We start from the raw sequence: 24,550 nt of genomic DNA, 5'->3' as shown, positions 1-24,550 counted from the left end.
GAGGAACTCGAGAGAGATTGTGGAGTCTCCTTCTTTGGAGATCTTTAAAACCCGCTTGGATGCAGCCCTGTGCCACGTGCTCTAGGTGACCCTGCGTGAGCAGGGGGGTTGGACTCGATGACCTCTGAGGTCCCTTCCAACCTTCGGCATTCTATGATTCTATGATTCTGTGATTCTCTGAATCAACTGGAGGAGCAGCATGTTCCTCAGCCTTGGTGAGTTAAGGCAAATTGCCTGGAGCTTATCAATTATAGCCCCAGCAAAGAGTGGGATGAAGTTCATTTTGGGAAGTTCTCACATTTCTTCYGCTTTGGAGACCTGAATGCTGGATAGGCCGCAGGCAGGTGTCTCCTCCGCCTCTCACCCTGCTGCCTGCTTGAATAACTGGGTGCAAGTTTTTACCCTAGCCTTTGACAAGTATTTCTTTTTTGCCTCCATGTCGCAGCTGCCTGCGGCAGCTCCTTGGAGAAACCCAGCGAGTGGGCAGTGCCAGCTGTCCCTGGCCAAGGGGAAGGGCACAGGGCTGCTCTGTGCTGATCTAGTGGGACACATGCAGACGAAGGTCATGGAAAGTCTCTATTTCTGGTCACTCCAGCTCACTCTTTACGAGTAAATTTCTGTGAGCATCTTAGAGTAATTTACAACCGTGAAGTCCAAAGACCTCTGAAATCTGCAATATTTTGATCGCAGAAATGTCAGACTCCTTATTTTAAAATGAGTTGGGCTGGGATGTGCCCCACAAATCCCAGCGAGGCGGCGTGTGAGAAGTTGCTCCATCCTGGTGACCTGTGGGGGCGATGCTGCCAAGCCCCTGCCGTGGGGCGCAGCGGTGCAAACTGCCCTCTTCCCAGCACAAACACCCGCCGCCGAGAGGCCTCGCACTCCACAAGCTGTCAGGTCTAAACACCCTCCCCAGCGTAACCAGGAAAGTGGCGCTCTGCAGTCCCGCTGGCTGCTGCCTCCTGCGTCCATGGGCTCAGGACAGGGCGAGCGTGTCCCGCGGGCGCTCGGGCTGGCTGCTGCGAGCCCCGCGACGCGGCGCAGGGCGGCAGCCGCGCAGCTCTGCTCACGGCGCTGCCCCTGCTCGCCGACCTTGCTCTATAAAAGCGCACAGAGAGKTCCAGGCAGTTCTTAGGCGTGGTGTGAGGACTTGAGCTTCCTGAGCCTAAATGATGATTTAATGATTTCAATTTAATGGGAAATCAGTTTCCTCCCCAAAGACTGTTTGAATCCCTGTGAAGGGAGGAGATCCTCCCTGGAGAGTCCACAAAATCCTTTAAAAGTTCTTCTCCCGTGGCAAGTGGTTAGATAGATCAACTTGAAAGGATGACCACGTTGAAATAAGTGTTGAAACAAGGATGAGAAGAATTTCCGATTCTCAAATGATGAAAAGCTGCTGCAGCCCTCTCAGCATGACAGCTGGGGGGGAAAGCTCCCTTTGGCAAGACGGTTTTGCTCTCCAGGCTTTAAGGCAGCGKGAGCTGGTGCTCAGTGCAGCTTTACCTTACATGGAAGCGAGTTGCTCCACAATGTTTCTTTAATGAGGGTTTTTTTCCAAGCAGCTGCCCGCTGCTCGGGTACTGGGTGCTTGACCGTGGTCATTTGCAGTGAGGTGCCCTCTATCTGTCTTGTGCTTGTGTGCTTGCCCTGCGCATAAATGCCCTGTTTCAGGAGCATATAACAATGTGTAAGTGGAGTTTTGGGAGGAAGAAGCAGGGCTGGAATCTGTGCTCTTCCCTCCTGCCTCTCTGTGCACCAGCCTCTGCTGCAGCCCTCAGAAGCAGGAGCCTTCACCAGAGCTGTGCACGTTCCCCTCCTTTTTTTTTTTTTCTCTTTTTTAAAAATTCCTTCTAAAGTGACTCTGTTAAATCCTCTCCCCAGCACTGTTCTTCCTGCCCGCCAAGGATGTGAAAACTATTCATCATTTTTCTGAAGGTTTGTGGGGGTGGTAGTGTTAGTCCTGGGGCAGGAGTGGGTGTAGGGGCCCTACTCCTTATGCTGCATTAACCATCTGGGTGCTGCTTTCCTGCCTTGATTTCCCTTTTTTAAGGCAGGGAGCTCTCTCCACAGAGTGCATACAAGGGTGGAGAGAGCTGCCAGAGAGACCAAATGTCATCATTTGAGAGGAAAATGACCTCTAGTTAGCCTGCCCCCTCTTCCTCACTACCCCCTGTGTTTGTTTGATAGTGGAAATCTAATCCTTTGGGAAGCATGTATTTCTTCAACAGCTCTGATATGTATAAATAAAAAAGYATTCCTCATCACAAACACAACTTCAAAGCGATTGTGATACAGATTAAAATACACAGCCCCCTCCCTCCTTCCAGGCAGCAATGCAAAGTTCAAATGGAGCCATTAGCAGTATCTCCAAATATTTGGCAAAAGCAGCCACACTTGTGTAGCTACGGGCAATGAAAGTCCCTGCTCCGAAAAGGGAGCGACGGGGAGGGGGAGTAGCCTGCGCTCATCTAATTAGTCAGCGAGGCACCAAGTATGTAAAGCTCATTATGGAGCACCAGGAAAACTTGGCCGGAGAAGTGAAGAACGTGTAGCAGATTTGTCCATGGGTGGGTTCTTTGCCTCTCTCCATCTTCCAACAGGAAGCAGCACTTTCTGAAAGCGTCTTCCACAGCATGTATGTATGTGTGTATAAATATATATATATGTGTGTGTGTGCGTGCTTGTATATATAAATATGGAGCCGGATCCTGGAGTTCCTCCTTAGCTCTAATGCTTTTATACGAATGGCCCTGGTAGGGACCAAGTCAAGGTTGTTATTTCTGCACTGCTGATGAGGCCTGTGGCACTGGCTAATGCCAGGCACAGCCTGCGAACGCAGCGTGTGGCTGTCATGGCACTGCCAAACCCCAGYGAGCTGCTGGTCCCGCTGCCCTGGGCAGCGCATGAAATGGCTCTTCTCCCTCCAGAAGATCTACTTAAAAATGGGGGTGTAAAATGACTTCTTGTAACTTGCCTTTTGCCCTTTTCTTTTAAGCCTGTCAGGGATTCAGGTTACATTTTTTGAATTTCTGCACAACCAAGAGCACTTGAAACAGTCGCATTAGAAATTAAGCCAAGATTCCTACCCAATCAATGTGTCTCAGGAGCTGGAGATTTAGGTAAAGTACCGAATACAAGTTACAGAAGAAACCAACCCAAAACAACAGCAAGAAGCCATGTGCTGCCCRCCAAGCCCGGACGCTAAGACGACGAAACAGAAGAGGAGAGGTGGGGACGGAAGCCTGAGATGAAGAGACTCGTTCAGTCTTGCAGCAGGGGAGCATGTCCCACTGCAGCCTCCTGCTCCTTACGCTCTCCGAGGGCAACAGAAGGTTTTGCAAGTGGTTTTTSTTTGCAAGAAGGTTTTTCTGGCTGTGAAAACTGAAACCAGGTCTCTTTGCAGGGCTGCAAACTTGGGAGAGATTATAGAGGTAGGTAAATGTGCAGAGAGTGCCACATGAGGCCTGCAGACATTTGGGTTAAGCAGGGGCTCCATGGCCTATTAACGTGTTTCAGCTGGTGCTCGTAGTCCTCTACCCGGCACTCAGGTGAGAGGTGCAGCAGGGAGAGAGGGAGGGCTTTACCCATATGAAGTCTCAACGCAGCCCGGGGCTTGCTCTGAAGAACTGGTGGGCTTCTGCTGCAGACCTCCTAAATGAGCAGGCAGAAGGTAGCTCAGGGACTGTCTCGCCTTTTTATGGGCTGCCTTTCTTTAATGCCTGAAACGCGGCCAGAGGAATGAGCGGAACATTAGCTGAGGAAGCAAGACTGCGTCTTGACTCAGTGTTGGAAGAATGAGCGTGACCATTTACTGGACAAAAATCACAGAGAACGTTGCGAGTGCAGTCCCCAAAAGCAGAGGTAATTTCTTTCCATTCCTTTGTTCCCATATAAAGGTAGATCTTTTTAAAAAGAGGTGAAACACAAACACACTTTTATTTTCTGCAAGCATATGGATAAAGGAGGTACATAAGCACAAATGAGCCAAATGTTTCCTGTAGCCCAGTGAACAGTACAGTGGGAGACAACGGGCCTGTGGTCTTAAGCTAAGCAGAACAAAAGTAAAATAAATGCCAAGAGGAGAATGAATGAGAATGAATGAGAGAATGAACGAATGAGAAACATTTATTAACTAAAGGTGTATTCTCTGTTCCTTCAAAAGCTGGCTTTCATAGAGATGCCTCATACTAGGATCTCAAGACTCTTGTGAACTTTCATGTTACTCAAGGTGTGAGATGTGGGTTTTTCTCTTTGATACCTGAGTTTGATGGTGTCAAAAGGTAGTAGCTCTTTGCATTGCGCTGACAAAACTGTGGCGTACTAAGGATGTCACGGACTTAAAGCTTTGTGATAACTCACCGTATGGTATGTTAAGTTAGCCTGCCATGWTAACGCTTTCTTGGATTTTTATACTGGGATATGGTGAGGGTTTTTTTCAGGGGAATTGAACTCTGGAATCRTGTAGCCTGGACCTAATGGGTAGTCAGATGAAATCTATGATTATATTGTGCAGGTATTTCTATAATGAACAGATAAATGAGCTCTATGAAAAGATGTGGGACCTTGAAGTTAAGATTTCAAGAGTCTATTATCTATTATGGGATATTCTAAAATGTACTTACAAACAGTGTCTGCCTAGATGCAGCTTCTGGCTACCTGTGGGGGACCTCACACTCATGAGATGGTTATAACCTGTGGATGACAAAACCAAGTAAAAAAGATTGTTAACAGTACATATACTTGAAAGTACTCCAGAAATATATTTGTAATCTAAAGATATTTTAAAAGACTTTTTTTAAACATATTTTTGGTGAATTTGAGAAATGTAAGGATTCTTTATCTTCACTCACCTTACTTATCTTCACTCCGCTTATTTTATATGGTTCTCTCTTCTGGGGCCTGAATTAGGATTTGAATTCCCAGAGTTACTTTTTTTTCCTAATTAACTTGATCTACAGAAAACACGGCGCRGGTTTTTGTTATGGTTATGTTTGTGGCTTATTAACATAATTGCACCAAAACTAAGATTGAAGTTTCTTGCTTTATAACAGCGCTGCRGTTCGACGTGGCCGCGGCAGCTGGTGGCTTGTCCGCTCGCAATGCATTCCACGTGTGCCGGGAGCTCGCGGGGCAGGGCCCGAGCGCAGGCAGGGCAGGCGGGAGGCGGGAGCCGCTGCTCTGCTYGGGCGCTCCGCTGTCCCCAGCGCAGTGCTTGGTGCGGCTGCGAGGAGCAGGCAGGGCTGCGCGCCTGCCGTGGCCAAGGGTCCTGCCCGCCGCCCCGGCGCCTCACGTGGAGCCCACGGCCAAGGACAGCGCTGTCCTGTCACACATCGTGGCCTCTCGCGAGGCAACCAACAGCCTAAACCTCTACCCTGGCTTGGCATCTCGGCAGGCGGTACCTGGAGCCAAGTGCGCCGAGCTACGAGCCAGAGCACAGTCAGGTCAAAGGATTTCTGCCTAGGAAGTGTTTCGGGTGGTTTTGCAGCAGCAGCGGCAATGGGAAACACTGTTATTTTACCTTTATGTGACTGAAAGAAACAGAGCTAAGATCTTGGCAAGTTCTGCTACTAGGGGGTAGTAATGAGAGAGGAATTAATACTGTCTGTATTGCCACACTTGGGCTTTTCTTGGCTAGAAGACAGTAAGGTTTTTAGTCTGTGTGTTTTGTTTAGCACAAAAATACTTTCTGCAATCATTTTTCTTAAGGCGTTTAACTGTTTTCCCAGAAGCAGCTCTTGGATTCATTTTCAGGTAGAATGCGAATATTTTTATAATATCAGTTGTCCAACTCCGAAATGAAATATCTTTCCGCTGGACCGTTGACTTCTCCCATTACATCTGGCGTGAAGCCTGTTCCAGAGAACTCCTCCTTACCCAGACCCCGTTCYGCACCTCCCAGTGGCAGCAGCTCCGTGTCCCCTGCTCCCTGTCTCCCATATCTGTGGTTGCAATAGTTGGGGATTTCTGTGAGCCGTTAATAAAAAGCTGTCGTTTCTGATTAAAGCTAAATCCCATGATTATGAATTCGACCAGCCAAGGAGACTGATTTCTAAAATGACTTTATTTATTGCCTTACTCCAGTTTATAATTTTGAGCGTGTGGAATTTTCCCATTTTTAACAAGGTTAAAATAATTATCTATAACGTAGTTTGAAAAACTGCTTTCAAGATTAAATTTAACGGTGCATATTTTGTTTGTAAAGCTACGGGGTGTAGCTTGCTTTCTTTTCAGAAGTAACCAGGGAGTGCTCACTTTTTTGTTTAAAAATAAATGTTATTTCAGCTATTTCTTGCAGAGTTTTATATTTTCAGAAGAAACTTAGCAATGCTTTCTTTAAGGTTTTTTTTTTTCCTTTCCTTACAGTCAGAAGTTCCATCAGGTTTAAATAAAACTTGCACATATGTTTCTGATTAATTTGCAAGCTTGCTGTAGGGATATGGGAAAATGGACTGCTGAAGTGGCTGCCAGTATTTTTCTTTCATTTTGAATGCAGGCTCTTTCCTTTTAAGCTATATATTCTTAAAGGTCATCACACAGACCAGTGTCACGGTCATGTCTTTGTGTTAGAGCAGCACAAAAGCTGCYCCCAGGCTGTGCTGGAGCGCTGTGCTGTTTGAAAAGGTGCTTGAGGCTTAAGATGAGATGCTCGGGGCAGAGGTGGGCGCAGGGCTCGTGCTCCTTGCTTTGACTGCGCTGTCGGGCTCGAGCTCAGGCGCAGAGGCCACCACAATATGCAGGCACTTCTGCCTCTCGTTGAAGTCAGAAGGTAGGAAACACTCTGCTCTTCGGATTGTTCCCAATGTTTCTTTCAAGTTGATTTTAATTTCTTTGCTATGATTCTATTGAGCTAAGCTTTAAAAGAGGGCATCTGGGGTCAGGCCAAGGTCCATCTACCTAAAGTCTCTTTACCCTAAGTCCCTGATTCCACCAGTGAACCAAACCAGGTACCTCCAAAAGAGCAAATATGAATGTGAATGACATTATTCACCCCTGCTCCAAGTGCTTTTCAGCTCAGGGGTTTTCCTTGATGCGGCAGGGCAACAGGTGACCCAAGCAGTTGGGGAGCCTTGGGGCTGACCGTTTAGTGAGCAGCTTTTCCATCTTTACCCTGTATCTGTTTTAAAACTTACTCCTGGAAAAAGTGTATATGAGGCTCCATGTACCAGGCCAGAAAACTGTGTTCTTCAGTGTTCCCCTCGCCATGTGGCCACACAAGCAGTGCTGACATAGCAGGAAGGTGGCAGCTTGAATCCTGGAATGAGGAGCCTGGGGCAAGGTGGCCTCTGCTTGAACTGGCCTGAGCAGCACAGCCTGCCAAAAGCTGCGCTGTGCTCTGGAAGGAATCTCAGCTTGGCTCCTGCCCTTGGTCTTGAGAAGCAGCCTGAGCAGACAGGGCGCGGGGCAGGAAAAGGAATGTTTTATCCATGTTCTGCAGGTGGAGAAGTGACTGCTTTCCCTGCCAGGAGAACAGCCTAATGTGCTTCCCCTTCTGTGGAAGCCTGCTGAGCTCTTCCAGTGCAAAAGCCATTTAAGAGCAGGGCTGGGAGCGACCGCTCACGTGGTGCTAGGGTCTGCGTGAGGAACGTAGCGTGCAGGACMCTGAGCGGCAGGGCGCGGGCCGCCACGCTGAGCACAGGGGCTCTGTGCTGGCACCCTCGCTCGGCCGCGCTCGCCCCGTGACTGCGGCTCAGCTCTGGCTGCAGGGGCGGCTCCTCCCGCCCAGCACCTCGCAGCACGGCCAGCACCACAGCCTCCCCAGACAGGCACTTCTGCTTGGGATTGGGGTTCCTGTGGTGAACCTAACGGCTTGAGCTTCAGAACATCTTCTGAGGGCTGTCTGCGCTGTCAGGTTGTGGCCTGGAAGGAAGGGGAGCTTTCTTTAAAACAGCCAAAGGTTATGCTGATCAAAAAACATGTGTTTTGCATTTTAATGATTTGCAGGGACCAAAGAGCATCTGCTTAACTACATTTCAGCAATAAACTGAATGCTGCCCAGCACAAATTACTAATATTAATTGTAAATGAGATTGAATTTTATAAGCGGGAATTATTTAGTGTTTCCAATAAACATGACTGATGGGACTGCTTACCCGAAGTGACAGCGGAGTGCAAGCATCTCACCAAGGCAGGAGGAGAAGAGTCCTCCTGGGGTCTGTTCTTCTGAATGGTAACACTGCAGCTGTGAGGGCACTTGCGTGCGCCGGGACTTCCGCTGCGGAGACGCCTGCTCCGGTGGTGCAGGAGCTAGTGCAGCATCTCAGCTCAGGCCTGGATGTGCTGCTTTGCGGTTCCGGGTTTCTGTGCAGGCTTTGAACTTGGGCTGTGTGGAAATGTGCCCTGCCTGGTGGCATGGAAGACTGGATTTACTGTATTGCTTGTAATGCAGAGTTTCTAGAACGGGTGAAAAGAGGAGGCAATTGTGGGCTGAATTCACTGTTTACTTGATGCAGGAGGCTTCATGAGGAAAGGAACTGAATGGTTTTTTTCTAGAATGCATGCGGAAGACCTTAGACTTTCACTGTCTTCCTCCCAGGAGGTTTGGCTGCTGCCTGGCTGAGGAACATTAGTATTTCACATGTCTCCCTCTGATATAAACATTTCTTTAATGAGCGTGCTTTGGTTCCAAGGAATTATTAAGAAGTTACATGAGGCTTGGCTAATCCTTTATTAAGTGAGATGCRAGCACCCATGCTTCAAAGCATAGTGCCATGCATAAATGGGTGTGACAACKCATCCAGCATCTACTCTCTTACGTTTTTTACTGCTGCAGTGTGAAGAGGTTGGGAGACCTACAAGTGGCTGCACAGTGGTGAGGTTAAGAAAATGAATATGTTGTGAATCTCCAAGGAAAGAATGGGAAGCAGATTTTTGAGCAGGAGTTCCCACTATCCAGGACAGGACGCTTCTAGCTGTGTCTTAGCTTGCTGTGGATGGAAGTTGACTGCATGGGACCTAGAAAGACCTAGATTCATATTTAAAATGAAGATGGGACCTCAAAATGGAGTCATGGCTACAGCCATGTTTCTCTATCACGGCTCCCTCGTCATCTGTAAGATAAAAGATGATGCCTGAAGGAGTTTTTGTTCTYAATCAACATGTATTTGATTAAGCAAACGCACAGGAGAGAAACAGCACTGGTTRAATCTGTTGAGTAATTCTGATTTCTTTTCAAATTTAAATTAGTGTGACAACTTGCACGAGGGAGACAGTTCTTCTTCCGAAAGCTTGAATCCGACTGAACAGGACTGCTGCCGTCCTGTACTTTAAGGCAAAACCAACTGTAGTCCTTTTTCTTGACAACCTTCTGACTTTTTAGGAGATTTTACTATTTGGCTATTGAAACTGCTGCCTTATTTTTCAGATTCAAAAAATTTGCAGATATTATTTCTCTTATCGAGCTGGCTATCCTTTTAAAGTCTATTTTATATCGTAAATATAGGTTAGAAACTTAAGTGCAGTCCCAATTTCGTTGTGCAGTGTTGTATAGCACAGTAAGTATTTACATGGTGTACCATTTCCACAGAGTTTTGAGTGTCTGTAGTGTTGGGAAAATGTTTGGATTCGAGAAGGAGAGGGTACAAATCTGGTAGAACTATTTAAATCACTTTTCGAGAGAAGAGAAATAGGGGAAGAAACAAGAAGAATTAAGCTATTTGTTTTTTACATATTATAGTAAAAAAATGAAATTCTTCCTCTTTTCCGAAMTAGGTAGCTTGTTGTTCAGAAGTGGGAAATGCCAATTGTTTTTCAGAACAAAAAAAACATGTATTTAGAGAGGTAAGATTTCCCTTAAGTGTATTAAATCAGTAAATTCTACTCAAAAATAAAGCTGAAATACATATTCAGTACATCTTCCACGCACAGCTGTAAGGTCTTGCAACCAGTTGCTGTAAATTACTCTGAAAAAGCCTGTGTTGGACATTTTTCCCTTTTAAGGATCGCAACACGTGGTAGCACTGCAGCTCCTGGTTAGGAGAGAGTTGTTGCAGAACTGACCAGCTGCACCCCTAATCCTTTGATATCCTGTAAAAGTTCTGGAAATGTCAGGCTCCTGGAGCAGGRCTTTATATGGAGGACATGAGCTAGCGCTCAGTTGGATTCATGAAACGCAGACAAGTTCAAGATTGCAATCGCGTCAACGCAAGCTTGCCAGCAAGAAGAAATCCCTCCCCTGATCTGTCTCTGTGAGAGCTTGTTATGCTTGAGTTTTGAAAAGCCTGTCTGCAAATGCAATGCTAACTCTGGAACTAATAAGATTTTGTGAAGTTCTAGGAGAAAATCAGGTGTGGTAGTTCTAGTGATTTCATATGAGAAATATGAATAGAATTAGAGTGCACATAACTGGCTCACATGGTGATAATATGAGCATAAAAGCTATTTATTTTGAGGGAAGCTAACCACTGCAATGGGTATATAGGAAAACAAGAAATCACTATAAACTAGATAGTACTCTGTGATTTACATAAAGTAAATGCATGTTCATTTACATTCATCTACAATGTATATGTACAATTCATGTACATTTGGCTTCTTTGTTATTTTCTGAACAAGTGACTACTTAGCTGACATATTACTTTGAAGTGAAGATTTTTAATTTGTATGAGACGAAACAAATTGAGGAAGGAAATGTTCTGGAGTTCTAGTTTGTTTTTTGGAACAGTTGTGGAGTATCTATTCAAGAGAGCAACATCCCTGGAGTCCTAGCCAATTAGATATGATTTTATAACCATTTTAGTGTTCTCATTTCATTGTCCTAGACTTTTTTTAAAGATATTTCTGTCAAATTTCAGTAAGCTTCCCTCCTTTTTTCTAAAAACACTGTATATTCTATGTTGTGATGCATTAAAAAATAAAACTGCTAACCTGCTGGTGGTAGCTCTGCTGATGCAGCCTGAGGAGCGTTCAGCAGAACGTGTTTCGTGCGCCACTGGCCCCTTTTGTCTTCCAGCATGCAAACAGTAGCCTGGAAGAATGAGATACATTTAGGAAAGAATTAGTAACTCCAGATGTTYTAGTCATTCAGGTTTTTGATGCATTTCCTCCAGCTGAAAATACACTGATTCCTGGGGCTGTCATTTTCCAAGGGTATATTGGGTGTCTCGGACTTCGTGCTGTCATCTGGACTTTTGACTTTACCAGGCTTGCTTTTCCAYCTGCTCTCTTAACACAAGCTCTTTCAACCCAAGAATGAACCCACCAAGCCAGGTCTCTCTTGAAAAGCAACCTTGTAATTGAGTTGCATTAAAATATGGTAAGACGGTAGTGTTCTGGGGTATCTAAAACCCCAGGGGTTTTAGATAATGAAGGGGGCATTAGCAGTTGTTCCTGTGTAGTCAGTTCTTGGCACAAGTGCTTCTGGAGCCTGACTGAAGCTCGACTGGGTCCCCAGCTAGGTTACGGGACMATGTTGTAGATATAGGCCCTGCCTTGCAGTTCTGGCTGTGGATTGATGGGGTCTACACGCGCTCAGGGATGGAGCTGGCTACCAGAGGTGTCCTGGGCCAGGTTTCTCTCGGGTGGCTGCAGGGGTGGCCACAGCCTACGCGAGCTCCTTCCCCTGGAAGGCCTGGGCACCCGGCCTGTGTGGGACTGAGAGCCGCTTCTGCCGGGCAGGAGGCGCAGCCCCGGTGCCCCGGGAGCCGGCAAGGCCGCCAGCAGCACGGAGGCCTTCGCGGGCCTGCTGCACTGCTCCTCGCTCAGCATCTCCATGGGGCTTTGTTTCATGAGGAAAACCAGTAGCCACGTGCAGCCTCTCAGAAGTAACTTGTCCTGCCGTGTCCTCAACAGGGTGAAATGACATGGGAAAAGGGTAAATGTCTCCTGGAGAAAGGTCTGTAAGAAAAGGGCAATATTTTGTCATTTTGTGTCTCTGCAAATTGTGGTACTTTGTAGGTTCGTTATCTGCTCTTCTGCAGGGATGTTTTGCTCTTCATGTTGTGCTCTTCATGTTGTTCTGCATACTCCCTGTTTCACACATTATCCCAAATACACATAGGTGCCAGCAGCTGGACTGATTAGATAAAAGGTCGGATTGATGAAATGTACAGAAAATAAATGACTAAATTATTTGCAATCGGCAACGAGCATGGATACATATGTAAGGTGATAGTCCAGAAAATAACAGGAATTATGTGTGGCTAGAGCAAACGTTACCCGACGTGAAAGAGATCCAAGAAGAGCCATGGTAGAATGTTTAATCCATACCATTCAACAGCAACAACTCTACAACTAACTTTATTTATGGTGTATCTTCTAGAGGCAGATGAAATGTTGTCAAGATGGACCAGAATTATTGCAGGGCAACGTTTTAAAAATCATGCATTATCTCCTGGAGTTGAGAGCAGTGAGGAGCTGTCTTCTAGATTCCCATTTCTGCCCCGAGTGCTCGAGCCCAACAGCTTCCTCAAAGACTTGAGCAGTCTGGTAGAAAACAGCCAGATACGTGTCCCTCCTTTCCCCGTTTCTTTGGTGATAAGTGATTGGTTTTAATTTTATTCTTTTTGTCTTCTGCTTGCCAGCTTCTGCCAGTACATGCCTGGCATTAAGCCCCTCCAGGGCGAAACAGGAGGAATGCACTTTTATCCCAAAGCACTGCTGAAAGGTGGCTCCGCTTCAGCTGTTGGGAATGTTAATGAATGGCTTAGACTCCGCTGAATATAGACTRCGGAGCAGCCTGCTCCCAGCTGCTTCCCTCGGCTCGGTCTGGGGCTGCATTTGTGACCCTCCGGAGTTTGCTGCTTCCCTCTGTCTGTGGCCATTGAATAAACTGTGTTTTTATCWTAATGAGTTAAATAGTGGAGCAAGGTGTTGGGGTTGGCTTTGTTGTTTGCCAGGAGCCGTTCTGTATGGGTGCTGGATCGCTGCTCCTGCGCAGACGGGCCTGAAATACAGGCTGGCTGCATGAATCACCCTGATGTGTAGAATTTAATTGCATTGTTTTACTTTAATCTTCTTCAAAGCACCAAGAGCTTTTGAGTGTTATATTTGGAAATATTCATTAAATGGTTTTGCATATGCTACAGCAGCATCTAAGCGAAATCACACCTTATCACCTTCCCGTGCTTTCCGCGTAATTCAGTTCATTAAGGCGTTTGATGTTGATTTTACATTGCCTATGATGGATTTTAGCTATACGTGGTGATGCCTCATTAAAACATTTATCGCTGAAGGCTTAAGAGTAGTCAGGGGCTTTTAGTGTTGCCTCCATTCGAGGGGACTTSATGGTTTATTTGGAGAGCCCAACAGATTTAGTGCTGTGCTTATCCCTTGACCCAAGTCAAGGTCCCTTTATCCGTTACAGAAAGAGGAAGAAATTCCCGAGTACCACAAGCCCGTGCTGGCCTCACGATGTTTTGAGGAAAAGTTTTGTATAAGGGCAGGGGAATGGAAAACTATTTCATAAAATCACATGCTGGTACCACCTAGGAATGGTGTTTAAAGCCAGGGGACCTTCCTCCTGCTCTAGGGCATCTTCCTGCCCAGGTGGGTGCACTAGTACCCATGCTTGGGCAGCCAAATGTTGAACCAGGTCAAGATGTTGCCTGTGGCTGACAGCTGTGCCCCCAAATCCTGTTTGTTTTCCTGAGCAGCTCTTGCATGGGCTCGCTGTGTGCTGCAGCAAGCAGCTAGTGCAGCAGCAGTGAAGGATGGGGGGCTGCGCAATTGCCTGAACACAACTCTGATCTGTATCTCTCCAAAAGCAGCTGATGTCTCTGTGGAGTAGTGTCCTTAGGTACTTGCACCTTGCAGAGAGCTTCTTAACGCACTTAAGTTTTTTGTCAGTAGGATGATGCTTCCTCCTGAATTCTGCGTGCCCCTTGATAACTCCCCTTGAGCTGCAGTCAGCGCCACTGCGAACATTAAATGATGAGTTAATGTGTAAACTCCTTGGTTTGCATCCTCATGGTTTTAGTGCATGGGCTAAAGAGGAGGGAAATCTCTGGGAAGATGAGTGACAGCAAAAATTAAAAGAGAAAATGCACCGGATGGGTAGGGTTTGCCTGCGAGACTGGTCTCATACCTTTCTGCAGGGTGGATGAGGTATCTCCGTTTTTGCTCTCCATTCCCTTGTGCTCCCTCGGTGGTGCCATGTGGGACCTGCTCTTTCCCGGGACAGAACTAGACAGCCCACAGGCTTCTCCTTTCGTAGCTTCAGTGACGGCGACAGGGCGCTTAGTTAACAGCAGAGGCAGCTGTGCGCGAGCACGAACCCAGCTGCGCCGGCACCCCGGGGCGATCCCAGGCCGCCGAGTGTCAGTCGACAGAGCCAATATTTCCCACACGCTTTTCCCCGGCCTCTCTGTAAAGCCGGGCTTTGCAGCGTGCCAGCGCGACGGGCGCGCCGCCGATGCSGCGTGTGCGAGGGCACGGCGGCCTGTGCTGCCGCGGCACCGCTCTGGCTGCAGCACCTGCGTGTGCCCCGTGAACTCCTGCACCCGCAGCTCTGCCGCTGCGATGGAGACCGCTTTAAATAAGCGCGCGCTCGGGGTTTGCCTGGACATGATGTAATGAGATAATTGCAGAACCATTTGGCTTTTAACCGCAGACATAACCTTTTTTTTTTTTAAAATGTGCTCTATTTAGCTTAACTAAATAAAAAGACATTAATCTTCAGTCGCTACTACTTTGCCCAGTAGTTGAGGAATTTCATAGCTCGATTGGTTGACACACAACTTCCCCTCAATTTAGGAATTTCACTGTTGTTTTTAGCCGTCTCCAGCAGGAGGCTTTTTATCTGCAGGGAATCCTTGGATTTTCTTACCCCTTTCCCAGTTCTGGGGTGGCTGGGAAATTTCTCAGTGCTTGCAGGCAATGCCTATGCACATCTTCTCTGCTGCTTAATTTTTTTTTTTTTTTTTTTTTTTTTTTAATTAACAAGGAAAAAAAAAGTTGAAGAAAAAATTGAGCCCTTTGACAAGAGTACAAAAAAAGAAGCATTTACTGATTCTTAGAGCTTCTTTTGGGGTTGATTTCCCAGAGATTCTTGTTTCTAATGTTGCAAAATTTGATAATTTTCTTGTTTTGGACTTAAACTTTGCGAGACAGCAAATATAATGTGTTCAAATTCACATAAACTGTTGGATGGTCTAAAAGTTCTTATGAAGCTGTTTGCCATCATCTGCCTTTAAAGACATGTGCACCTTATTAATGCAAGATAATGACCGTGTTAGTGATGACAAATATACCTATATTTATAGGATGCAGTAGCTGTTTGCTCCCCTCTGCTGGGAGATGAGACTGGGTGCTAGCGCTTAGTAACTTATCAGGTAAAATTCATGTAGTAGAACTGATAACCACATCTTATTTGGATTTCTCAAAAAAGAGAATGTTGTGCCCAGATTGTGCCTCGTGGAAGAAATTGTACACATTTTTAACCAAACCAGGTACTGTTTAACCACTTTTACAAGGGAATTCTGTGCTGAAATCACCACAGATTTCTTGAAGTCACAAGAAAACAGAGGTGTCATACAGGGAARGGCAGCTTGTTTCCTATTAGGTGCAGGCTAAATATTCTGAGGCTGAATAAACAAGCAAGGAGGATAAAGATGAGGTAGATTAAATTTGTGCCTCGATCACAGGGCACAGCAGAGATCCATCCACCTGTGAAGCTTTTCTGGCAACCAATATGAAGGTTTAACTGAATCATGCTGGAATAACTGTGGTGCCCCTTGTTTTTAGAATGGAAGTGAACTGGATGCACTTAAATACATTCAACATACAGTTACTTTGCAGCTCTCAGTTGATAAGAAGGAGGGCAGAGAAGGGTCTGGGTTTTGTTACCTCCATAGCAGATGCTAATAAAGATATTTAGGCCTTGACRGGGGGGACCGTTGTGTCGATGCCTGAGAAGATGAGTCTGGGTGAATCTTTCCTTCTGTGTCAAGCACAGTGGGGTTGCCCCAGGCTGTGGCAGTGAGAGGTGTGTGTGTCTGAGGCACTTGCCCATCGCCACTGTCCTGCAACTTTCTCTGCAGTTCTGGGAAGGCAGGTTGCTCTCAGTCAATACTGAGCAACTGAAACATCTTTTTTATCACAAGCAAACAGTAATTATTTTATAGTAAAAGCGRCTATTTGGGAAGCAGTTCCACGAGGTGAGTTTCTACCTGGTTGTCTTGTGATTAAAAGGATTCTGATGGTCCCYGTGGCCACTGGCCAAGCTGCTCCGGCAGTCCGTGGTTTTGGGGAGAGTTCAGGAGGGAGACCAAGACATGAATGAGGATGAAGAACCCCTGAACGCCACYCTCACCCCCAAAGCTCTGCCATAGCCCCGGCACGTTTGATCCACGGTCCTGGTGCACAGCGTTTGTGGGGGACAAGGGCTGAGCTCACCCACCTGCAGACTTGTCATTCCGCCCATTTCTCTTTGAAGACACCTACAACCRTGTTGCTTTTAAGGAGTTTAAGCAGTTCTCGTGTAAAAACAGAGGAGTTGTCACAATGTGATTAGTATTGTCTTTTTAATTGCAGCCATGATGGAACTGATTATTTTTCCTTTTTTTTCCCTTACGTGTCACACAGGTCATAAACATTGATGGAACGATGAGGAAAACCCTGCTGGAAGATAAGCTTCCCCACATATTTGGGTTCACACTGCTGGGAGATTACATCTACTGGACGGACTGGCAGAGACGGAGCATTGAAAGGGTGCACAAGATCAGGGCCAGCAGAGACATCATTATTGACCAGCTGCCAGACCTGATGGGCCTCAAAGCAACGAGTGTCACCAAAGTGTTTGGTAAGCACAAGCGGTCAGAGACTGGATTTAGAGGAGTTTCTGGATGTATTTGCTTCCATTAAGGCACTTTCTAGCACTTGCAATAAGAACTGCTGTGGTCTTGTATGCTTAAATGATTTTAAAAGGATTTTTTGTGCCTTTTGGGAAAGCATCTTATTTCAAACAAAACATTTGCTTCTGCTTTTATTGACCCTCTACCTAAGGTTCTGTTACGCTGTCTTTGACTTTTTGTGGAAGGAGACAGGGTTTGAATTTCATTTTTGTCTCCAATGTGTAGAAGGTCTGGTGTCCTTACTTCTAGGGCTCAAAAAAATCCTCCATTTTCTGGTGTTCTCTTCTCCCAGTACATTCCACAGTAGCTACATGAGTGCTCTTCAACTTGTGGTCTTCTGTGTAGAGCAGGAAACTTCCATACTCTGGCCTCAGAGCTTGGGTCTGGAAAGGGGTCGTTTGGGAGGAAACTCGCCTCTTAGAAGTTTGTCTGCCTCTCATGAGTGGGTCACTGGAACAAACCCATCTGATCCATTGATTTCCAATGGTTCTAAACAAACCTGTGTAAGCTAAGGCATCAGGCTGAAACACTGTGAAAGGGAGCATGAAAAGAAGCTTGGTTGAGACTGATCTTGGAGATTTCCTTGTGGCAGCAGTCTTTAAATAGCCCAATCCCTAGTTCCCTTGATGGAGAAAGGTGCTCCTTTGTCTTTTGACACTTGTTTCTACTCTGCCATCCCCTCCCCTATTAGCTGTTTTTGTTCATGTGGAGAAAATTCAGTGTGAAAGCGCGGTGATCTTGTTGGAATTGCTCCCTCTAATGAATCTCAGCATTAAATGAAGTAGCTGGGAGAGAGTAGCAGTTACCTGATACCTAGCTCTGCTCGCTATTGTGTGTCGCTGACCGGGAGCCCGTTTTGACTGACACTTTCAAAGGGATACAAGGGCTAGCTACTTGGCTAGAAATGGCCAGATTAAACATACATGTAATGTAGCATTAAAATCTTTTGAAAATTAAACTGCATTTWCATTCAGGCTATCCCTTTCTTCTTTTTTCTTTTCCTCCTCAATGCCCCAATATCTGTTTCATTTTGTTTTTAAGGAACTAATCCCTGTGCGGAGAACAACGGAGGCTGCAGCCATCTGTGTTTCTTTACACCCCAGGAGACCAGGTGTGCCTGTCCCATTGGCCTCGAGCTGCTGAGCGACATGAAGACCTGCATCATTCCTGAAGCCTTCCTGGTGTTCACCAGCAGAGCAGCGATTCACAGGATCTCCCTCGAAACCAACAACAATGACGTTGCTATCCCTCTTACTGGGGTCAAGGAGGCATCTGCTCTCGATTTTGATGTGTCCGATAACCGGATCTATTGGACTGATGTTAGCTTGAAGGTATTGCTGACACGTGCATGCCCCAAATAGAAAGTCACGGGGCAGTTCTTTTGATCTAACAAAGGTCCCTGTTACATGATCTGTCGTGCAGTTGCTAATGTTGTCATTGACTCGCATCCAAGGAGACTCTTGGGGATGGAGGCGGTTGCATTGTTGAAGGCCCAGTTGGGAGATGGGCACGGTCCCACTCCAAATAAAACTCAAGTTGGTGTCTGCTTGGGCYGAACATCTAAAGCTTGGGTGCTGTGTGTGTTGCATCTGTGTAGGAGAGCTGTGCTCATGCCACGTAGCAGGGAAACTGAAACCTCAAGCTTGGCGACCTCCTGAGCTTGCTAACCCCCTCCAGTTTCAACTTGGAAGCCAACCTTATTCAGCATTAATGTTTGGCAAGTGAGGCTTGCAGTGGCTCCAGCTTGGTGCGATTCAGGCCCCAGAGGAGGCCGGGGAGCTTGCCTAGTCCGTGCTGCGCCGTGCCCCCGGCTCCATGGCGGAGTGTTCCCAGCAGTCTGAAATTCAACGTGACACGTCTGGTTCATATCCAAGAACATGCTTAAGAGAGCGTGTGCAATTCATCAGTGTCACTTAACTTCTCGAAGTGAACAAAGTAAGGGTAGAAAATGGGGACTCGGTTCCTCTGTTCAGCCTCTTTAATAGGCTTTCYGTGAGCAGTCAAAGTTTCCTTGCCAGTGTGGCTTGGCCATAATAGGGCAGAGCTCGCTTGCAGTGCCGGCGCTGCTGGTGCACTTTCCAGAGCCGCTCCGAAGACGGATGAGGGCTGCGCTTCAGCATTAACTGTGCTGTGCCCGGTGCAGGTACTGCTCCTCTAAGGACACTGCCAAGGTGATAAATCAGTATGCTGCAGGCCCCCTTATTAAATAAATCCTCCACAAGCATGTGGAGAACTGCAGCCGGGGCTGCCTTAGCCATTTATAGCAGAAAATACCTTCCTTCCACCAAAGCAAGGAGTAGGTCCCAATGCCGCTTTGCACAGAACTGAGAAGCGTTTCAGTTGCTTGTGACCTCCTGAGTCATCCAGTATTTTCACACGTGAAGTGAGATGTGTTTCCAAGACTTAAAGAATTAACTGCTTTTAAAAAATAGATGGGAGAGAGGAAGAAGGGGCAAGGAAGAACATGCAGATGCGTAATGCTTTCTGAAAATCATGTCCTTTAAGATGTCTTGAACTGGTCATCAGAAGCTGTTAGCTTTTCTAAAAACAGGCATTTTTATCTTGTGAACTGATGCATTCTTTTTTGACATCAGAAACTTATTTTTAAAAATGTAACACTGAATTACTTTTATCACTCCTTTTTTGTACACTTCAYAATCACTTCTTTTGATTTTGGTGGGGTATCTATAAAGCACCAGAGTAATCTTGGACAATTTTTTTCCAGACCATAAGCCGAGCTTTCATGAATGGGAGCTCTGTTGAACATGTGATTGAGTTCGGACTAGATTATCCGGAGGGGATGGCTGTGGACTGGATGGGAAAGAACCTCTACTGGGCAGACACTGGAACCAACCGCATCGAAGTGGCGCGTCTGGATGGCCAGTTCAGGCAGGTGCTTGTGTGGAAGGACTTGGACAACCCAAGGTCTTTAGCACTCGATCCTACCAAAGGGTAAGGAGCTTGRTTACTTTTCTGAGCTTTGTTTCCATCTACTCGCGTGTCTCTGGATACGTGGTGTTCCTTAGCTGTGTTTCCTCAGGCTTATTGAAACATGATAAACATTTCACAAATTCCACAATCCTCTGGACTCTTGTGGAAAATTATGAATTGTCAATCATTTTCTGTCTTTAAGACAGGAATGAGTAATCTACATAGTCATATAGGTTATTCCCGTTTCTTTTAGCTGAACTGCAGACAAGTTCAGAACGATCAGTCCAGGGAGCCGAGYTCCCCGTCAGCTATAGGTGCCATAACGCTCGTCTTCCGTGTGCCGCTGCAGGTACATGTACTGGACGGAGTGGGGCGGCAAGCCCCGGATTGTGCGGGCCTACATGGACGGGACGAACGGCGTCACGCTGGTGGATAAAGTGGGTCGGGCCAATGATCTCACCATCGACTACGCAGACCAGAGGCTGTACTGGACTGACCTGGACACGAGCATGATCGAGTCGTCCAACATGCTAGGTAACGTGCGCCTGCGGCGGCTCCGCTCCTGGCCGTGTGCGGGGAGCAGCAGCGCTGCCCTGCCGCCTCGCGGCTTCCTGCACCAAACGCTGCGCGCATCAACAAACTGCTGCTGGAGATGCTCAGAGAGAGCGTTTCCTGGCAAGTTTAAACTGAGGGGATTCACGTGCAGGAAAGCAGGCACGGCCACGCAATGTGGGATTGCAAGGCTATCGGTGATTTTGCATCTTGCTCCTATTTATTGCTCTGAGCTAAGCACTGCTGAATGGATGTTACTGTTGGGAGATGGCAGTGAGGTGGTTTCTTCCTCCAGAGGGTGTGGGGGCATTTTTTCCCATCAAGAGTAAATGATCTATCAAAGCTGTCACTAAGTTTCTGCATAATACTTAGAGAAACAAAATACCCACCGACAAACTTGGACCAGACTGTGGTATTGAGAAGAAATGTTCAAACTGTCTGTGGCAAATGAAACTGGTTGTAAAGCTGAACCAACCATTAACCTTTTCTGTGGTGGGAAGGCAGGAGGGAGGCCAGCGACGGGCACTGTCCTTGTGGCTAGCGGAGCGCCGGGACTCGGGCAGGCGCCCAGCAAGCGGCCGGTGGGTTCAGGACACGTGGCCAGGCCAGGGCTCGCCCTGCGCTCGCCGGGCTGCACCCTCGCCGGGGCAGGTGGGGAGGAGCTGCTGCTGCAGGAGAGGCTGCCCCAGCAACGGCAACGAAGCGGGTGGGACAAATCATCCCTTTGGGAGACCTCCCCTCCATCTGGCAACAAGCAAAATTCAGTTAAGTAGCTGTGCTGTTTCCTTCAAAGGAACCTGGTCCTGAGCTCATTCTGTGGGCCAGAATGGCTTTAAGAAGCATCCAAGAGTGTGCAGGACAGTGCTGCCCTTCACCTGGCACTTTAGATGCCTACAGGTAGTCGGGATAATTGCTTCTGCTCTAGTAATAGTTTATAGGAAAATGGCTTCATATTCTTTTTCATTCTCCATTTTTGGCACAATATGAGAGAAGAGAAGGAGGGCAAGGGAAGAAAAAGGGACTCCTTACAGCATCTAGCACAGGATGTTGCAGGCAGGGGGACATGATGCTCATAAAGGTTATTTTCATTTAATCTGAAATGCCACAGATTTGTGCGTGGCTGTGTCTGGAAATGTTTAAGTGATTTACAGTAAGAGTTTATCTCCTATAGTACTGAATAATGCTCTAGGTGTTAAATGTGTTACCAATGTTGCTAACCAAGCCACAGAGTGGGGGAGTGTTGGGATTTCTGCCAAGCAAATGGTTTCCTAATCCCATCGGGTAGCTGCATGTTACGTTGTACTGCAAATCATTTTTGTTTCTCGAGTGCAATGCCATTTCTTAAAACTCTTTCTCTGTACCTCTCCAATTGGCTACACGTTGCTCTTGTGCGTATCGTTTGTGTGGGGAGTTTATTGGCTTAAATGATTCCTGGAGTTCCAGGTGTTCCTGAAGGTGTTTTCTGGTGTTTATTTTGGATGTTAAGCACCTTTTCAAATTGCTCTCTAAGAGAGAGAGTATCAGGTTGAGATTTTTGAATGTGAGTGTTTCGTTTCTGCCTCTTCAGCAAATACTGCTTAATAATTAAACTTTTACTCCACGATGCTGATCTGAGTATGAGGTTTTAAGAATGGATGCAACTTTTTTCTTAATATGCCTCACATTTTCCACTTCATCGCTACATCCTCCATTTCACTGTAACTCTCCTTTGGTTGATTATCCCTATTTTTGCAGGGCAAGAAAGAGAAATCATAGCAGACGATCTACCTCATCCATTTGGGTTAACTCAGTACAGCGACTACATCTACTGGACAGACTGGAACCTTCACAGCATCGAAAGAGCAGACAAGACCAACGGGAAGAACAGGACGCTCATCCAGGGCCATCTGGATTTCGTCATGGATATCCTGGTCTTCCATTCTTCCCGCCAGGACGGCTTGAACGACTGTGTGCAAAACAACGGCCACTGTGGCCACCTGTGCCTTGCCATCCCCAACGGGTTCCGGTGCGGCTGTGCTGCTCACTACACCCTGGATCCCAACAGCAGGAATTGCAGCTGTAAGCATTCCCATTTCCCGCGGGTCCCGCCTGTTGGCCTTGCCCCGATGCTGGCTGAGGGGCCTCGGTGGCGGCTCGAAGCTTTCTGGGGCTTGCGGACGTGGGCGGTGGAAGGGACATCCGAAGCCAAGACATCTTCTTCTTTCAAGTGCTTATAGCTGGGCAAGTGTTAGAAGTCAGCAGGGGTAACAGCCAAGAAAAGAGCTTCCTCATCAGTCAGGGCAACGTGCACTTGTGAGATCACACGAGTTCATCTTCCCCATGCATGTGGGGGTATGAGCCCGTCCGTTCACCACCTGTGTGTAGGAATCTAAATTTCTAATGACGGGAGCAGGCACAGGAAACGTGCTCTTGATTTGAACTAACAAATAAACTAATCTTCAGACATTCTAGCACAGAAGCTTATAAGTAAATTTTAACCAGACAAGAGTGTAATATTTAAAAAAACCAAAACAAACAAAAAACAACCTGTCTCTATTTCACCATGTCACTGGTATTACTGAAAGCCTCCATGGAAATTACATCATCATATAAATCGGAAATGCTATCCTGGTGTGAGTGTGTGTGCATTCACTCTCCAGAAAGATACAGGATGACCTTTTTAGCTGACTAGCCAAACCTGCAAACGTGATTATCTTAGTTTACATTGTGAATATTTTTGTTTCTTTGGGGTTTTGCTCCGCATAGTCTTAGATGTGGAGGTGTTTGCTAACAGTGTGTTTGACAGTGTCTTGTTTGGCTTGTTGCAGCCCCAGCGAGCTTCCTCCTGTTCAGCCAGAAGTCTGCGATCAGTCGGATGATACCAGACGACCAGCAAAGCCCAGATATCATCCTGCCTATGCACGGCCTAAGGAATGTCAAGGCCATAGACTATGACCCCTTAGATAAATTGATTTATTGGGTGGATGGACGTCAGAACATTATAAAAAGAGCCAAAGATGATGGCACACAGGCAAGTTCACGTGGTGTATATACTCCTCTATGTAAGCCCTTTTGTGAACTTTTTTCATACTTGACTTTCCTCTCTCYCCCTTGCACCCGGGAGTTGCTAGTTTAAACTTGAGTCTTACCAACACTTAGTCATGTATTACTCTGCCAAGGACAATTACCAAAGACTTTTAGAGTTGTGATTTTAGTTTGTACACAAAGTAATACATGCTAACTGTAGCACTGTGTATATCTGAAACTGTAARCCTTGAACTGTGGTATTTAGGTAAGGACAGTGATAGGTATACTAAGGATAGGGATAGGTAAGTAAGGCAGTCTTGCTATCTCTGGATTATTCTTGAGGCAGAGCAACGAGGCTCCAGAGTCAACTCTGTGCGTGCCAGTTGTGTGCTCATGTTGTCATCATTGTAAAGCCCTTTCAGAAAGGGCTCTCTGGCCCCTCCAAGCTGTGCTTAAGCCCCGAATCAACASAGAGCTGCCAGCGCTCAAGCGGGACAGGCTTGTGCACACGCTCGATTGTTTTGCTGGCTTGGGGGCTTAATGCCTTTGTGCTGGTGATGCATCCCACAGTGGGAGAAAGTGGCTGTTCTTCCAGGCAGCACAGCATGTTAGCATAGCATAAACCCCAGGGCAAGATAAGAGATTACTTAAAAATTACAGTTTGAATAAAAATATAAAAACAGATGGAGAACAGGCAAGGTGCATTTCCCGTGTTCTTGGCCGGCTATATCTAAAAAAGGGACCGTGATTTTGGTGGCWCTGAACTTTGTGCCACCATCTTTTGTGTATCTTTGTGCATCTAGAAATTTAGGTGATTTTATGGTATCCTTTCAATAAATAGATACCAGTTCTTATGTTTTAGCCATTTCTGTTAAGATCGGAAGGACATTTCTGGGATGAGCAACTGGCTGGGTTGCGGGTGAGTTTTGAAGAAGTGTTGCTCTTGCTTTTTTGGATTATGCCAGGTGCTAATTGTTGGAGACTGGCTTCTCTTTGGTACTCACTAGGTGCAAATTGCAATGGAGATTTGTTTGCTCCGTGTTTTGCATTATCCTGGGTGCACAGCTTTGAAGATGCGGCTCCTCTGCAAATTTTGACTTTCTAATTTTCACCAAGTTTAGTTTTACTGAATTTTGCTAACTGGTATTTTTTTTTTTTTTTTTAAGATGTTTATGACTTTCATTTCAGGGTAATGTTGTCCTTGGATTTCTTTATATTTCTAGGCATGCTGTCAAGAGAAAAGAGGGATAAGTGTTTAATGAAAAAAAACTCCT

The 24,550-nt window shown here is 46.5% G+C and overlaps 1 protein-coding gene across 2 annotated transcripts in view; it reads left to right on the top strand.

The window, feature by feature from the left end:
* The window catches only part of LRP5 (LDL receptor related protein 5), a 125,032-nt gene that overhangs the window by 81,974 nt on the left and 18,508 nt on the right, over window positions 1–24,550 (top strand). The window contains exons 1-7 of one of the 2 annotated variants that reach the window (XM_026041247.1): window positions 3,744–3,861; window positions 16,519–16,735; window positions 17,829–18,118; window positions 19,513–19,739; window positions 20,068–20,252; window positions 22,005–22,328; window positions 23,078–23,280. In XM_026041247.1, the coding sequence (XP_025897032.1) occupies window positions 16,540–16,735; window positions 17,829–18,118; window positions 19,513–19,739; window positions 20,068–20,252; window positions 22,005–22,328; window positions 23,078–23,280 (1,425 nt within the window). In that variant the 5' untranslated portion in view covers window positions 3,744–3,861; window positions 16,519–16,539. Of the gene's footprint in view, window positions 1–3,743; window positions 3,862–16,518; window positions 16,736–17,828; window positions 18,119–19,512; window positions 19,740–20,067; window positions 20,253–22,004; window positions 22,329–23,077; window positions 23,281–24,550 lie in introns of those variants that run through there. The other variant, XM_026041246.1, reaches the window with a different exon arrangement.

This window comes from Nothoprocta perdicaria, unplaced genomic scaffold (genome assembly GCF_003342845.1).
Source record: "Nothoprocta perdicaria isolate Ctin4 unplaced genomic scaffold, notPer1 scaffold_28, whole genome shotgun sequence".
Lineage (NCBI taxonomy): Eukaryota > Metazoa > Chordata > Aves > Tinamiformes > Tinamidae > Nothoprocta > Nothoprocta perdicaria.
Note: the sequence above shows the minus strand (reverse complement) of the source record. Positions and strands in the feature narration are given on the sequence as shown.